General features: G+C 46.8%; 2 protein-coding genes across 2 annotated transcripts; one reads left to right on the forward strand and one right to left on the reverse strand.

The window, feature by feature from the left end:
* Nucleotides 1-957: 957 nt before the first annotated feature.
* C3AR1 (complement C3a receptor 1) lies at nucleotides 958-2,076 on the reverse strand. Its single transcript, XM_009810641.1, has one exon. The coding sequence runs from the start codon at nucleotides 2,074-2,076 to the stop codon at nucleotides 958-960; it is 1,119 nt and encodes a 372-aa protein (XP_009808943.1).
* Nucleotides 2,077-10,825: 8,749 nt separating this feature from the next.
* On the forward strand, nucleotides 10,826-16,672 carry NECAP1 (NECAP endocytosis associated 1). Its single transcript, XM_059816436.1, has 8 exons — nucleotides 10,826-10,967; nucleotides 12,222-12,322; nucleotides 12,473-12,577; nucleotides 12,987-13,068; nucleotides 13,473-13,581; nucleotides 13,664-13,850; nucleotides 15,724-15,817; nucleotides 15,938-16,672. The coding sequence occupies exons 1-8, from the start codon at nucleotides 10,870-10,872 to the stop codon at nucleotides 15,984-15,986; spliced, it is 825 nt and encodes a 274-aa protein (XP_059672419.1). The 5' UTR covers nucleotides 10,826-10,869; the 3' UTR covers nucleotides 15,987-16,672.
* Nucleotides 16,673-16,886: the final 214 nt, after the last annotated feature.

A 16,886-nucleotide genomic window follows, 5' to 3' on the forward strand; every position in this document is an offset into this window, starting at 1 on the left:
TCTCTTGTAGAGAGCAGGACATGACTGTGCTGCAACAGGCTCGTTCCCCACCTTCTTGGGGTCTGACTAGAGGTTACCACCTCTCAATTCCAAGGTTTTACCAAACGTCTGGTAGTCCAGCAGCCACCTGATCTGGTTCATCAATGACTGCAGTTGCTCAAATTCTGCTCATGTGCCATCTTAAAATGCAGTAGGTACGTTTGGATAATCTTGGACTACTTCCTAAAAGGAAGATTTGGGACTCTGTTGGTGGAGGGAGTGGTGGGCAGACAGTGAGTGAGTGCATGCTAACGAACATGGATGCAGCATGTGCATTGGACCGGTTACTACTGTACAGCAATGCATTTGCTAGGACAAAAATATTTGGGCACCTACGAGGGCATGAAAGTCAGTTCAAGACAGCTGACTGGGGCAAGTGCTGTTCTAATGCGCTGCTGTCAGAAAATGTAGCACCACCCTCTAGGGAAATCTTTGGGGGGAAAAAAACCTCAGACCCCAAGTGTAGTCAAAGGAGAGGAAAGATGGGATGACAGATTCCAAGGAGAGGCATCAAAGTTAGTTTCATCTGCAGTTTATGAGAGACAGGAGATGTAGAACACAGACATAAGCGAGTAACTCTAATGACATTCTCGTCTAGCAATTCAGCGGTTAAACTACAGGATCCCACCACAAGTCATTCTGGAAGCCTGCTTTTTTCTTCAAAGGTTGAAGTGCTCTGTGCCTCCTGCTTCACCAGAGTCTTCCCTCAGATTGTACTCTCGGTACTTCCAAATTCCCATCTCTCTAGAGTAGGCTATAAAGGGGATTAGCTGTTGAGCTCTGAACCATCTCAGTGCCCTGCCTGTGGATCTGTGGATTCATCAAATGCGTTGGAGCAAAAAAAGCTGTTAAGTGGAGAGTGATTGATGCGCAGGGCCATAGCTTGCTCTTTCTGCAGTGGCGATCGGAAGTTCTGCATTACGCTGTGCTGCTAACGTCCTTCTCTGTTGAAGTCTTGCTTCTGTCAAGGGAGTAAGGGATCGAACGCGTTGGTTCCTCGGTAAAGGCACCTTCCAAGATTCTTTGCACCGATTGCCGTGCCTTTGCCCTGAAGTCCCGTCCCACAAAAACATAGAGCAGGGGGTTGATGCAGCTGTTGGCATATGCAAGTGCTATAGAGAGGTGATCCCAGAGGATCAATGACTCCCTCGGTCCTGCTCCAAGAGTAGGTACAAAGTGCAGAATCCCAACTACATGGTATGGAGCCCAGCAGATGAAGAATGCAGCTACCACAAGCGCAATCGTTCGCAGCATCCTGTTGCGGGGCTTGTGAGACTGATTTGCTCGCGTTCTGAAAGCAATGAGGGCGTAGCAAACTGCCATTATGCCAAAGGGGAGTACGAAGCCAAAGACAACCCTAGTGACGTTTATTACCACTAAGGCAAGGGGTACAGAATAATCACTTTCATAGAAATTGCCCCATGAGTCATTCCCATCGTAGGCTAAAGGTGAATATTCTTCCAATGACACGTTTACAGAATCATTCGTATAATCCAGCACTTCGTCATCTCCAAAATTGTACCTGCACTCAATTTTGTCATCGTAAATGCTAGTCTCACGGTAGTGAAAGACAGGACAGCAGAAAATGAGAGCCAGGATCCAAATGCCACTGCATATTAGTGATACAAATTTCACCGTTCGATGATTTTGACACCAGACAGGTTTCATCACAAGGAGGCAGCGGTCAATGCTGATGGCCATGAGTAGGAAGATGCTAGCGAACATGGTGAAGATTATGACTGATGGAATGACTTTGCAGAGGAACCAACCATACGGCCAGTGTTCATGGAGGGCCAGGTGAACAACGGAAAACGGCAAGGACAAGCAGCACATGAAGTCAGCCACAGCAAGGTTTAGGAACCAGACAATGTTCACAGACCTTCTCATTTTCAGACCAGCTACCCAGATCACCAATCCATTGCCAGGGATACCTATGATGAAAACGATGACGAAGATAGCAATGGAGACAATGGATTCTGATGCATAATATACAGGAGCCTGTTCATGTGAACTGCTATTACCCAGGAGTGGAGTCATTCTGTGGCTGTAAAACAGAAAGCAAATCAGTAGGCAATTCACACCCTCCTCCCCAAATTCTTCTCTTTATCTGTACTGAAGCATCTCTGAGCCAGGTGACAGTACAGAGCTGTTCAGGGTACAAAGGCATCGGTCTGTACAAGCTTGTGCTAAAGGCTTACTAATCCAACCATCATACTCCTTCATGGTTCTCATGGTGGCTAAGCTACATAAGCCCCACTATTCAAACAGGGAGTTGTATACGCTGAAGTTCTCCTGTCTCTGTCATCCCCTTTGATTTCAGTCTGGTTCTTTTTAGTCTCCACGCTAAAGTGGAGCTCTCTGTTCACGAACCCACACTATCAGCAGGTGTCCTTCCTGATCGACTTCCAGCTTTGTATACACTTCCCTTCTTCAGAAAGGTTAAGTCAGCATTTTAGTTCCTTTTCCCTTTAGAACGAGTGATTTCCTCTGGTGTAACCAGTGAAATAGGTTTAGGTTGAGAAAGCAAGGCTTGTCTTAATGAAATAACCCTGCTCAGCTTTCTGGACATTATAAATAGAACAGACAGGACAGCAGCTCTGTTTGCTAAGGGGTATTTTTAGGGAAGTCTCAGTAAGCACTTTCTTCTCCCTGCTTTTGTTCTGAGCTCTCTGCTGGTTCCTTAGAAAGCTAGTCCTGATGAGGAGAAAGGCAAGAAATGAATGGTTTAAGAAGAACGGACAGAGATTTAGTTGTAGAAAGAAAAAATAAAATACAGAGTAATAGCAGTAATGTTCTCGAGTCATTTTAGAGATAAGAAAAGCTGTCTTATTGCAAGACAATGAAGCTGAGCCACAGAATACTTCAGTGGCATTTTAAAACTATAAGAATAGTAGTGGAAAAACTTGAATTGCTCAATTATTCTTGGACTTAGATATTAGTAAATTTAGAAAGGAAAGTAAAGGAAATCTAGCAAAGTCAAGATAGAACTGAGAAAAAGAGCCTGATCTTCATCCTTTAGGCATTAATAGAATTGTTTATAAGATCCCTGTGAACTAAACCCTTGCCGAATCAGCAAAGACAGTTGTGTTGCTGAAAGGTCCCTAAAAGCATTACCAGAATGTGAGGAAACTGCATAGGTAAGAGCTGAACACAGCCTGCAGAGGCAACCGAGGAGACATGAATAAGACAAGCCAAACTGATTCTATTTGAACCTCTATTATGCTTTCCGCTTAAATGCCAGTCAGGGACTACTGAGTGCAGGACTAAATATCAACATTACTAAAAAAAAATAAATTCCAAATCATCAATCTCTTTCTTGCATAACATACAGTCTAAATGTGGAGCAACGCAGAAGTGTTAGAACCGCTTCACCACGAAGAAACTGAGATAAACTGTTGTAACAAACCCTGTAATTTACCACTTTTTGGTAACAACTGCTCAGAGGCTTTTAGGTGAGGGTGACCTGCAAGGAAAGCTATGAAAAGAAGTCACTGGAAGGCAGCTGGAGACTTAACTTAAAATTCTAACAAGTTTGTTCCATTTCCTGTGATATATGCAGGAGCGACTTTTACAAGGACAATTGGAGAACAATGCTGCAAGAGCTGAATCTTGCTGCCTCCCCATACAGCTACAGAGATGGTATGAAGAGGACAGGGAATCAAGGAATGCTGTAAAGATAGTAATACAAATCCCACTCCAAAGCAAACTGAGGGATGAATCAAGAAGAAGATACTGTCCACGCTATGTTTTCAAGAGTGCTGAAAGGGCTGCTATCTGATTATGAAGATGGAAGGGGGAACTGGAGGGGAGAAAGAGGTTTTCAGGAGTGAAGAATAAGAGATTGCAAGTTGAAGGGAAAACCAGAATTCTGCAGCATATTACACCTACCCAAGTGAAGCAGATATTTCGGTGTGTCAGGGAGCAAGTACCATCAGTCCTGTTGCTGAAGGGACTGAAAAAAGAAACTAACATGACATTTCAGGAACTGCTTTTTTCCTGTATGTGCATGTGTGTGCTAAGTATATTCTTTCACCCTGACGGAAAGGCTTAGAATGACTCATATTTGAAGTTTTAGATATGATCTGCTGATAAAACAAACAGGCAAACCAAAAGAAGTGGTCTCAACACCATCAAAATACAACAGTGCCCTGAGTCAAAGAACAATAGAAAGCAAGAGAATGATAGGCACAGACATATACTTTACTGTAGTTTCCATAAGACAACTGAATCAGGTGTCTTGCCTGTTGGCATAACGCTGACCTTTGCTTGATGTAATTCATAATTCCAAACCCTGACATGCCACCATCAGGTGTCTGATCTGTTCTCTTGTAGCTACTTCCATGTTTTATCAGATCAGCGCATTCACTTAGCTAATCCCATTTCTGGGATCCTTATCAATCCAGATCAGCTTCTGTCCCAGCCTGAGACAGCTTAGTTCACCAAATACAGAACATTGTAATCAGCAAACCATAGTTGGTCATGTCAAAGGGATTTTAATCTGATTTTTGACCTTTCAGGGTATTTGAAGTCTTGTTGTCGGTTTTCTTTTTTTAAAGAAGGAACTTGACTGATGAGAAGTTAGAAATGGTTAACTGAAATGCTGATAGCACAAAATGTGGCAAGACTGTAAAAAGAAAGGACATCTAGGGCAAGGTATTTCAAATGTGCAACAATAGGGTTTCCCCTCACCTGTCCCAATTCGGGAAATCAGGACCGCTAGCAGAGATGACAAAGCCCAGACATACAGGAATCAGCCTTGGTATTTTGGTTTTGGTCTGGAAAATGAACGAGGACGGAGCAGAGTTCTGCTCCTAAGCATGTCTCGTCCGTGAAACACACGAATGCTGCCTCCAACACAAAACCCATGAAACCAGAACCAGGAAGGCAGGCTGGGGCTGGGCCATACACCCAAAGACGGACGGGCTGCCAGCAGCCTGCCAGGAAATTTCCTCTAGCTGCATCCTATTCTCAGTTGCCATCCTCCCCGGGGGACTCCTCAGACCCAGACAGAAAGCGTTGATACACGGGTACTCCTGTTGCGTCCTGTTCGCCAAAGGACGCGCAGCCTTTTCACCACCATATGACTCGGTAGCTCTAGTCAAGCTCTCCTTTGCAAGAAGGTCCTTCTCCACCAGCTGGCCAGCTCTGATCCAGTTAAAACCTCTCCCCTGCAGCCAGCCTTGACACAGCAAGCACTTTATCTTTAGTCCAGCCAGCTCACCCTGGACAGTGATGAGATGATGTGGTACCTCTCTGTATAGGTTTCCAGATCAATGAAGCTTTTAAGCAGTTTGACCAGTGAAGCATTTTGCACCTCAGCATAAAGGGCCTAACGATGTAGACACTCAAAGTAGATGGTGCAAGGAGGGACAAAGACATTTTGTTACTTTCATCAAATGGTTACTTAGATCAGACCAGACCTTTGACTTGCAGCTTTGATGGTAATCCCAAATCACCACACTGCATTCTTTTCTTCTCTTCTAGATCTATCCCTTTCCCTCATGATAAACAGGCTGAGTTAGCTTAGAAAGGCTATTAATTCGCAGAATCACTGAATAGATGAAGTTGGAAGACTGTCTGGAGACTGTCTAGCCCAGCCCCACTGCTCAAAGCAGGGTGAGCTAGAGAAGATTGTCCAGGACCATGTCCAGTCAGGTTTGAGTATCTCCACAGAAGGAGACTCCACAAACTCTCCAGGCAACCTGTTCCAGTGTTCAACCACCCTCACAGTAAAAAACTGTTTTATTGTGTTCCGATGGAACTTGCTGTGTTTCAGCGTGTGCCCATTGCCTCTCGTCCTGTCACCGCGCACCACTGAGAAAGAGATGTTAAGATCCCCCGAGCCTTCTCCTCTCCAGGCTGAACAGTCCCAGCTCTCTCAGCCTATCCTTGCATGACAGGTGTACCAGTCCCTTAAGTACCTTAGTGGCTCTCCACAAGTTTCACTCCACTATGTCCATGTCTCTTGAGTACTGGAGAGCACAGAACTGGACCCAACACTCTAGATGTGGCCTCACCAGTTCTGAGAGAGGGGAAGGATCACCTCCCTTGACCTGCTGGCAACACTCCTCCTGATCTAGCCCTGGCAGCTATTGGCATTCTTTGCTGTGAGGGTGCATTTCTGGCTTATGTTCAGCTTTTTGTCCACCACAACCACAACATCACCATTCTCTGCAAAACTGCTTTCCAGGCGGTCAGCCCCCAGCATGTACTGGTGCATGGGGTTGTTCCTCCCCAGGTGCAGGACTTTGCACTTCTTGCTGACGTTCGCGAAGCTCCCGCCTGATGAATTCTCCAGCATGCCCAGGTTCCTCTGAATGGTAGCACAGACACCTGGTACATCAGCCACTCCTACCAGTTTCGTATCATCTGCAAACTTGTTGAGGGTGCACATTGCTTCATCATCCAGGTCATTAATGAAGAGTTAAACAGTACTTGAACCACTGTCAACCACAGCTGGACACCACTGGCGACTGGTCTCCAGCTGGACTTAGTTCTTCTGATCACCACCCTCCGAGCCCAGCAGTTCAACCACTATTCAATCCACCTCACTGTCCACTTATCTAGCCCATGCTCCATCAGCTGGTCTATAAGAATGTTCATACTGAAGTTTATCTTGAGGTATAGACTCAACTGGCCACCAAAACAAGTTGGCTAAAACCTTAACGCAAGTTACCATTTATATTGCCGTGTCAGGTTTGTCATTACCAAATTGCGCCAGTCTATCAGTTACTAAGTAGTTACACCCATACACCATTCTAAAAATGCGATCAATATATTTACAAAAGCCTCACTTCTGCATGAGTATGCAGGTTGTCTCCAAAACACTTCGGCAATAACCGAGAATTCCACTTGTATTTCATATTTCTACTACTTCTGCAGTTCTACACAGCTTTGCAGCCCCTCTCAGATTTCCCATTCGTTTCTCTGCGGGTGGAGTGCCTAGATAGCCATGATCTTTCACAGACCCTGAATGTTCCTTGTGTACATGGCAAACCCATCTTCCTAAAAAAACGGTCCAAAACTCTCCCTATAAAGCTTAGCCATAACTGGCACAGCTGTTTCTCTAGAAAGCATACTGGAGTGGTCTGGTGGCCAGTCTTTGCTATGCGCTTGTTTTCACCGTGCACTTAGTTTCATAGGGACTCTCCAGTGACATCCGGTATCTGCAGGGCTGCCCTGCACTGGTATTCCTCAGACCCTCCTCTTTTGAAAATCCACTGAATGACCCCAAGGCATTTTTGTGCATTGCTGAGTATGCTCAGGTAAGCACAAGCTGTGGACACCAAGCAGGGAACAAAACTTGGCAAAACTGGTACATACCTAGATCATACGTAATTAAAAAGTAGCTCTTCACAATAACAGGTTCTCAGTACTGGGTGTTTGGGTCACATGTTTTGCCACAGCATTTTCAGTGAAGAAAGCACCATTTGAAATAGTATTTGGACTGTTCTGTAAAAATGCTCATCTCGGGATTAATCTTTCAGTTATCTAATGAGTCGTTTTGTGACACTGGTTTCCCCTGTACCTTCTGCGCAGAGAAGGAAAATTCCAAATGTTGGGTCTGTCCATTAAGTACATTCCTGAATGATGCCTTATTTTTTTTCCTTAAATAAGCAAAGCAAAAAGCAAAACAAAAGCCCAAATGATTCTTCTGCATGGTTTATTATCAGGCTACCTAAGGATTGGCATGAACTGTGCATTTTACCCTACTTGCGTAGGCCTTTTTATTTGCACACCTCATATGATTGAACATTGTGGAGTTCCATTCAAGATTTCTGCTATTCCTTGGTTTTCATTCATTGAAGATTTCTGTCTGGGAAGAATATGGATCCTCCATTGCTTTCACAGTCTGATTAAAAAAAAAAAAAAATTAAAAAACATTAGCTATTATTGGCAATGCTTTGTATTTTCTTGGTCCAAGATGCTTGTCTGAAAAAGACCGAAGAATGTTACGTTCTCTGCTGGTTAAGTCTCAATGGAATTGAATGGGAGATGTATTCCTGGTGTCCTGGTGCTGCTTGTACATCTTTCCTCACACGCCTTGTAAAAGTTGGCCCTTTGCCACCCTCTCATCTTAGATGCTCTCCTTCTAGAAGAGCTTAGGAGGATTGTGGCACACTGAATAACAGCGCAATAAAGAGGCAGGCAAATTTTAATATTGCTAATTGTGAATTATTGAATTTGGAAAAGCAACCATAACTCTACATACAGAGTGATGTACTCTAGGTAAGTTACTACCATTCAAAGAAAAAACTTAGCAGTCACTGCAGAAAGTTCCACGAAAAATCATGTCAACATGCAATGTTATTCAAAAGGTAAATATAACGGGAAGTATTCAGTTGCTTTTTGAATACTGAATGCTGTGGTGGTCCTTGATCTTAAAAACAACTATAGAATCAGAAATCATACAGAAAGTGATAACTAGACAGCCATGGCTCAGAATGGCTTCTTTTGGTGGACAAGCTAAATAGATGAGAATGCTTCACCTTGGAAAGAGGCATCTAAATGGCAGTATGAGAGACACATGGAGACGGTGACACATGAATTCTTATAGCACAAGAACCAGGAGGTATCAAATGAAATGGCCAGATAGAAGTTTGAAAACAAAAAAAATTAGACTTTTTCATATTGCACAATTAGATTTGTGGCTCCAGGGACGATATGGGTAACCAAAAGTATATATAAGTTTACAAAAAGCAATTAGATGAATCCATAGAAGGAAAGTCTACAAAACATTGCTAACAAACGCACACCAAACCCCTGGCCCACATAGGCCTTACACTACAGATTGCTAGGCTAGTATACTAGGAAAGTGTAATTCTGTCCTGTTTTATAGGTTTTCTTTAAGCAGCTCCGTTCTTCTTCAAGGTTTGCGTCTCACTAACCTCTTTGCCTTAACTCTGGCAGTCTGGCAAGCAATGTAACACTGGCATACTGCAAGCAGGGAGGCAGAGCCTTCTTTTACACTGTGGCACATATCTGCCTTAAGTATCAGCACCGTGTATTCCTCCTAGTTCTTGTACAAGCTGCATGAAAGGGTTCAAATCTCTCTTTCCAGGCAGGTTATCTGTCCGCTCCAGTGTGCAGCCTGGCAGGGCACCCACATGGCAGAGTGTGGACCTCTGCTCCCTGGGGCATCAAGATCTGCTCCAAAGCAGAGCGTGTCAGCCCCTCCCTCCTGCTGCAGGGACGCAGAGCAAGCTGGCAGAGGGGAAGGGGAAAAGGAAGCTGCACTTTTGCATCATTCCTTATCTGTTCGGGTACTTAGCTCACACCAGTCATGCGACTTTCTTGTGTATCTACTCATGCAGCTGCCAACATCATTTCTGGGGAAAACTAGGCCAGTTACATTTAGATAGGCTAGTTAAATTTAAGTATCGTACTTTGTTAGTCTTAATGACCCAAGACTATTCCTCTCCTTGGCTTCAAAATAGCTTCACTTTTACCACACCTATGGAATCAGCAGCACAGACTCCCTTTCTTTGTTGCAAAATTTTTCCGCACCAGCACTGTCAGAGATACAACGCTGGGCTAGCTGCACGTTTGACCTGACAGAAGGACAGCTTGTTTGACGGCTATGATTGAGGTTCATTACCATCCTGTTCCACTTGCCTCTGGAAAGAGCAAGAAACAAATCTCCAGATACCGTTTCAGCTCTCACTGCATTAACTAACACTATTCCATAGCGGAAAAAAATAATTCCTGAAACTTAGCACTGTTTCATTCACTTTTTGCTTTACCATCAGCAATAAACTGCGCTCACTCAAGTCTTCCATGGATAGCTTAAATTACTTCCTAGCACAATTAGTCTATGCTACGCCCACCACTGGCTCTGTGGACAAATGTAACTTTGTTTGTACCTTTTCCTATGCCTTTTCTTCCAGTTTTCACAGTAAACATTTAGTACTTTTAGAGACTCAGTCACAGGCTACTGCATAGCAGCACATGTCAACACCAGTCGTCATTGGGAACTATTAAAAAATTAGCAGTTTGAATGCTACTAGTCTTTATCTTACCGTATTTGAGAAATAAACTAGTATCTATACACTTATTCTGGCCACATTTCTGGGAAGTCACACTCCTGAAATTAACCTTTACGCAGTAGATGGTTTCACCACTTCTGGCTGCAAAACTCAAGAATGGTTTGTGCTGTGTTTTCTCTTTGGTTTGCTGGTTCACCAAAGGCCTCCTCATCCCGGCACCACAGGCCACACAAAAACCCACTTTCGCTTAAAACCCAAGCTCTGCCCCAAGGCTGCAGGACAGAAAACCACACCGGGGAGAAGGGCCCAGGCCCACAGCTGAGGGCAGGCAGGGAGCCACGAGCCCCTCGCCACAGAATCGTGTGGCGGCACAAAACCCAGCCCCGCGTTTCGGCAGGGCCCAGCCCCGGCTTTTCAGCTCTCGACACGACACCGGCGCCTTTCGCTCGGTGCCACCGTGCTCTGGAGCGGGGACCCGGCCTCCCCAGGGGCCCGTTAGCCCGCCCTGCTCTGCCCGCTCCCGGCACGGCTGCGCCCGCCATCACTTCAGCAGCCCGAACCAAACATGGCCGCGCCGGGCCCTGTGGGGGAACTGCCAGAGTCCAAGATGGCGCCGGCCCCCGCTGCTGTGTCAGAAGCGGCTCCAAGATGGCCACCTCCCCGCCCCCGCGCTTTGCTGCCAGGATCCAAGATGCCTTCCTCCACGCCTTCGACGTGGCTTGCTTCCCGCCCGGCAGCCCCAGCGCCCCTAGGCGGCGTCTGCCCTCATCAAAGATGGCGGTCGGAAGCGCCCCCGCTTATTAGTCTCGCACCCCTCGCCGGGCTGTCGGGGTTGGCGGCCGAGATGGCGGCGGCTGAGCTGGAGTACGAGTCCGTCCTTTGCGTGAAGCCCGATGTTAACGTCTACCGCATCCCGCCGCGCACCTCCAACCGCGGGTACAGGTGAGGGGAGGGTGCGGTGCCTGGGATCGCCTTGGCGCGGCCCAGCCCCTGGCTGCCCTGCCCGCGGGGCAGCCAGGGGCTGGGCCTGGGAAGGGGCGTCCTCTCCCCCTGAGCGGGGCCTTGGGAGGCCGCGGCCTGTGGCCGCAAGCAGCTCAGGCCCCTTCCCTGAGGCCTTAGCCCCCACCGGCTGCAGCTCTGGAGGACGGAGCGGCTTTGAGTCGCCTCATGTAGCTGCTCTGGAAGCCTTTGCTGCGGAGGAGCAGGGGCTGCCCTGTTAATCGTGTGCAGGAGGTGAGGGCACCTGAGCGACTTGCTTCTCCAGGCAGAGCTGACCTCCTCTCCCAGTTTGCCGGGTTCCCTGGGACGTGAGTCTGATGTGGTGTTAACGGTATGTTGAATTTGGCCTCTCAGCTCTCGAGGTGGAAGGGAGGAAGCCAGAAGGAGTTCAGCATGATTCTTAAGAAGAAACTGCAGGATGGGGAGTTAGAAATGCCTCCTCTCTCTTTAGCTGAAACCAGTGGAGTGTGACTTTGTAAGCTGTGCCTGCAGACTTTGAGGAGAAATAGGTTTGTGCTCTGAAGCGCTGATGGGTGCCGGAGGTACTCGCTGAACTTGGCAAGCTATTGCCACTGTGGATACTGCGCCTGGCTGCAGGCGTTTGTTTCCAGTTGTAGAATCCTGTAGGATGAGTTTCTTTTCTCTCTCTCTCTTTTTTTTTCTTTTGTTTTTTTCCCTTCACAACAGTCTGTAGCAAAGAGTTTGATGGGCTAGTGAAAATGGCTGTGTGTATGATGTTTTACCTAGTGTAAGCTAGCTGGCTCTAGGTTCAGAGGTACTTGATATTATTTTACATCAACAGGGTAGAATAATGGAGTGGCTTTTCAGCATGCTATTAATTAATTTTGGGTGTCTTCCTGACACTCACAAGTCACTTATTAGTCGCTTACTGCTCCAAGTGAGTTTCTAGGTTTCAGTCTCCCCTCTTCTGCAAGCTTATAAAGGTAAAGACAGAGTTGATGTTCTCTGGACTTTATCTATTTCCCTTTACCCAGAGGAAAGAGAGGCCAGTCAGAGCCATGTGTGTCAATTGGCAGCAACAGAGAGGAGCCGAGACATCATAAATTGTCTGGGGCGAGAAGTGGAATAAGGCAGCTGCAGGTGTTGAAGGTTTGGGAGCAGAGACTTTTGCTGAGATGGTTGGGCGGAAGTGGAGGAGTTGATGTATGGTCAGTGAACAGTTGCTTTTCTTTTCAGGGCATCTGACTGGAAATTGGACCATCCGGACTGGACAGGGCGGCTTCGTGTCACCTCTAAAGGCAAAACTGCATACATAAAACTGGAGGATAAGGTTTCAGGTAAGGGAAAGGCTGTGGCTTGGCAAGGCTTCGACTATGATGGCTGCATATGAGCCTGTGCTTCTAAGCCTGCTCAGAGCTGTGCGTGGCAGCCCTGACCACGCTTTAGCAAGAGATTGCTCTCCTTAACACCCGATTCTTTGTCTGCAGGAGAACTTTTCGCCCAGGCTCCTATAGATCAATACCCTGGCATTGCAGTAGAGACTGTGACGGATTCCAGCCGCTATTTTGTCATTCGAATTCAGGATGGGACTGGTGAGTTGAGGGGTCGTGTATGTGCCAAGTGCTAGGGCTGGAGGAGACTCAGCCTGATGGAGCTGGGTGTATGCCAGGTGGATTGAAATGGTCTTGGGAGTGCTGAAAAGGTTGGGTAGTGTGCCTGGAGGGGTAGGAAGGCAAGGTTAACAGAGGAGGGTTCTCTACATTGCACAGAGTCCAGGGGCTGGGAAGGAACGCTCAGTTTCTGAGAGTGCTGCATGGGAAGAAGGGTGCATCTTGAAGGCTAGGAACAATGAACTGCTGTGAGCTGCTGGTGTCCGGCTGCAGGCGTGTCAGAGGGAGGTAGTACAGAGTGGTTTAGGAGAAGCAGAAGGATTTTGGAGTGAATGAACACAAGGGCCCATTTGTGGGGCACCTCCAATGACTCCTCCTGTCTCCTTGCTAGGACGAAGTGCTTTTATAGGCATTGGCTTCACGGATCGTGGTGATGCCTTTGACTTCAACGTCTCTTTGCAGGATCACTTCAAGTGAGTTGTGCTTTTCTGGAATGCTGCTTTTCCTCTGGTCTGTAGAACATGGTGGGTGGTGGTGCATGTTCATTTAGTGCAGGTTCCTTGGGAGGGTCATGAAGCCCTGCTCTGGCTCCATCAGGGACGCTTGAGTGTGCTGCCAACTGTCATGCAAGCTGAGAATCCTGCAGGGTCAGATCTGTAAGTCTTAAGCTTAGGTCCTGTGATACTACAGGTGCAGTGTTAGTCTCCTGGGTTTGTGGTGGTCCCAGCTTTTTGCTGTACTGCACTGGGAGTAGGGAGGTAGCTGGTTTGTCAAGGCAAGGTAGTTCTTTGGCGGGGTGGGGAGAGGAACCATGCATTTTTCTGAAACCCTGTTCCCCTTTGCCAGAGGGTCTTATGTCTTCCTCTCTTCTTTTTAGGTGGGTGAAGCAGGAGACTGAGATCTCCAAGGAGTCCCAAGAAGCTGACACACGTCCCAAATTAGACTTAGGGTTTAAGGAAGGGCAGACCATCAAACTGAACATAGGGGTAAGCAGCCCGGTTTACCCTGCTTCTTTCTCTGGATATGCCAATGGAGACTATGCCTCACTTGTCCTTTCTATTTGTACAGAACATGACGACAAAGAAAGGAGGAGCAGCCAAGCCCCGTGTGTCTGGATCAGGGGGCCTAAGCCTGTTGCCACCCCCACCAGGAGGCAAAATTGCAGTCCCTCCTATACCTCCCCCTTCTTCCACAGCCATTGCCAACCATGTCACACCACCACCCGTGCTGAAATCCAGTAACATGAGCAATGCAGGTAAACATTAGCATAGAGCAAACAGTCTGTCAGACACTAGTAGGTGCATAGAGAGGACTCAGGCCTGCCTCAGGGAACTGGTGTTCAATCTAGCACCAATAGTGCCCTGTGAGACGTGATGTGCCCGGAGGGCTTTGCTCTCTTTGACCTGAGGATCTCCATGCTTGTTTAATAATACCTGCTTGTTCTGCTTGCAAAGGAGGACAGTGTTGTAGCTCCTGTCCTTGCAAAAGGAGAAACCAAGCGACTTGGTCAAAACGATCCGGGGGGGGGGTGTGGTGTTGTGTGGATATAAAATTTTAATAGTTGGATTTTTCTGACTTCTGTGTGCTTTAGGGGCACTGGCAGAGCTGTGTAGGGTGTCTGGAAAAGTACTGCACAGTCACTTGCTTTCTGCAGAAAAATATACACAGACTTGTGGTTGTTGTTGAAAGATGCAGGAAAAGCACTTCTTGAGTGGCTTTGAATAGGGAGAGAGGAAGCTTTAGTATGAGCAGCAGAAAGAGGTGTAAAGTATAGCGGGATTGTGGGTATAGTGGGTTATTTTAAAACTATGTATTTAATTTTATATGATATTTATACATTTTACTATTATTTTTTTATATATGTTGAACTTCATACATAAGGCCAAGTTCAAGGTCCTGCAGCTGCATTGGGGCAATCGCCAGTATCAGTGCAGGCTGGGGGATGAATGGATTGAGAGCAGCCCTGCAGACAAGGATTTAGGGATACTAGTGGATGAAAAATTAGATATGGGCTGGCAGTGTGTGCTTGCAGCCCAGAAAGCCAGTCGTACTCTAGGCTGCACCGAAAGAAGCATGGCCAGCAGGTCAAGGGAGGTGATTCTCTCCCTCTGTTCCGCTGTCATGAGACCTCACCTGCAGTACTGCGTTCAGATCTGGGGTCCCCAGCACAGGAAAGACATAGACCTGTTATAGCAGGTCCAGAGGAGGCCATGAAAATGATCAGAGGGCTGGAACACCTCTCCTATGAAGAAAGGCTGAAAGAGTTGGGGATGTTCAGCCTGGAGAAGAGAAAGCTCCACGGACACCTTATTGTGGTCTTTTGATATATAAAGGGGGCTTGTAAGCAAGACGGAGAAACACTTTTTACCGGGGCCTGTAGTGAATAGGACAAGGGGCAATGGTTTTAAACTGAAAGACGGTAGATTTACATTTGATATATGGAAGAAATTCTTTACAGTGAGGGAGATGAGACACTGGAACAGGTTGCCCAGAGAAGTTGTGGATGCCCCATCACTGGAAGTGTTCAAGGCCAGATTGGATGGGGCTTTGAGCAACCCGATCTAGTGAAAGATGTCCCTGGCCATGGCAGGGGGGTTGGACTAGATGACCTTTGAAGGTCCCTTCCGACCCAAACCATTCTGTGACTATAACAAAGAGGTTGCTGCAGTCTTCTGGATGCTGTACACACTTTTAGTGTGACTGTACAGAGGTGTCTGGAGAGCTGATGATACTCTTGTGAAGGCAGAGACTTTAGTAGTGCTGTACACAGATCAGAGGGAGAAGAAACCACAAGCTTCTGAATAGGGCTGGGCTCCAGTGCTTGGGCTGAGTCTGAGCTTTATTTCTACTGGGAGAGGTAGTATGTCACAAATCTGCTAGGTGGAGACTGAATAATTCTTGAAGACGATGTATCCCTGTAGTAGGAGCAGGAGGCTCAGTGCACATTCAGCAAAAGGAGCTGCTGTTGTAACAAAATCCTTAAAAAGTCCCACTTCCTTCTTCTGGAGGGAGAGCTGGAGTGCCTTCAAAGATGCCCCTGCATCCAGCAGTGTTTGTAAGGTGACAGTTTAAATGCCTGTGGGGTTTTCTTTCTTTCTTTATTTTTTTCTTTCTTTCTTCTGCCTTAGATATTCTATTAGACTTAGATGCTCCTGCATCTACATCCAAGGCACCAGCATCAGCTACCACAGACCTCTGGGGAGACTTCAGCACTGCATCCAGGTAAACTGTGGTGAAGGGAACTGCACACAAGAAGAGTAGTGTCCTGATGGGCACTGGAAGAGCCATAAGTTAAGAAGTCTTACTAGATTTGCTCCTTTGCTTGTCCTTTCTTTATTTCAGTGCTGTTCCCAATCAGACTCCTCAGCAGTCCAACTGGGTCCAGTTCTGAATGGTCAAAGCAGTGGAATTGGGACAAACTGATGACCAAGAGGCTCTAGAGGCACCAAATGGGATCAGAGGGGGCACAAACCTCTCTAGTCTTCAATCAAAAACAAATCGGGACAATCCTTCCTTTTTAAACCAGATCTTCACTTCAGTCAAACTTGCTATTTTTGATCCCACAGTGAAACCACTGAATCTAAAGAGAACATATTGACTCCTCACCAGGTGGGCAAGGAGGAGAGAGGTCGCCTCATCTCTTCCACCCACTTGGCCGTTACATGGTACATCCTAGCTCTTTTTCCCCATCTTTCCATACAGGGAAAAGCAAGAATTCTGAAGAAGGTGGGTACAGGAGGAGGCTGGGTAGGTGCCTCTGCTGGGTTCCTTGTCCTTTAAATTTTCTCTGGTTAGACTGTTTGTTGCTTTTTGTGGCTGCTTTCAGTAGTGACTCAAGTCTCTGCAGCTCGGCCTGCAGTGCTGAGGGCAGCTGCATTTGGCTGCAGCTTGTAAATGGAAGCTGTAAGGCGATAAGCCTTGTCTCAGCACAAAACCCCCTTTGATTAATTACATCTGTGGTGAGGTGTGAACCTCCCCATGCACACACTACTCTTCCTCTCTTTGGTGCAATTCTTGATAGTGCTGGATGTTCCTGTGCTCTTGTGGGAGGAGTCATGCAAGTCCTTGAGTAGACCTGCTGCCATTGTGCTGTAGCTCCAGGTGGACACCCCATCTTGAGGCTCCTTGTTTGGCTTGCAGGTTCACTGGAAGAACTTCTCTCATTTTTCTCTCCTTTCTCCCTCCCGCCCCATGCAAAGGCCTCATTGTCATTGAGCTGTTTTAACTGGAAATAGCTTAAAAAAAGAAAAAAAAGCCTGTTTTTATAATTTGGTAGTTACTTGCACTAGAT

The sequence above is a fragment of the Gavia stellata genome, chromosome 4 (genome assembly GCF_030936135.1).
Source record: "Gavia stellata isolate bGavSte3 chromosome 4, bGavSte3.hap2, whole genome shotgun sequence".
NCBI lineage: Eukaryota > Metazoa > Chordata > Aves > Gaviiformes > Gaviidae > Gavia > Gavia stellata.

Excerpts from the sequence above, each read along its gene's own strand:
- C3AR1 (XM_009810641.1), bottom strand. The coding sequence starts at position 2,076 with ATGACTCCACTCCTGGGTAATAGCAGTTCACATGAACAGGCTCCTGTA.
- NECAP1 (XM_059816436.1), top strand. The coding sequence starts at position 10,870 with ATGGCGGCGGCTGAGCTGGAGTACGAGTCCGTCCTTTGCGTGAAGCCC. Across the intron at positions 12,578-12,986 it reads TCGAATTCAGGATGGGACTG|GACGAAGTGCTTTTATAGGC; the intron begins GTGAGTTGAGGG and ends TCTCCTTGCTAG. Across the intron at positions 15,818-15,937 it reads GACTTCAGCACTGCATCCAG|TGCTGTTCCCAATCAGACTC; the intron begins GTAAACTGTGGT and ends TCTTTATTTCAG.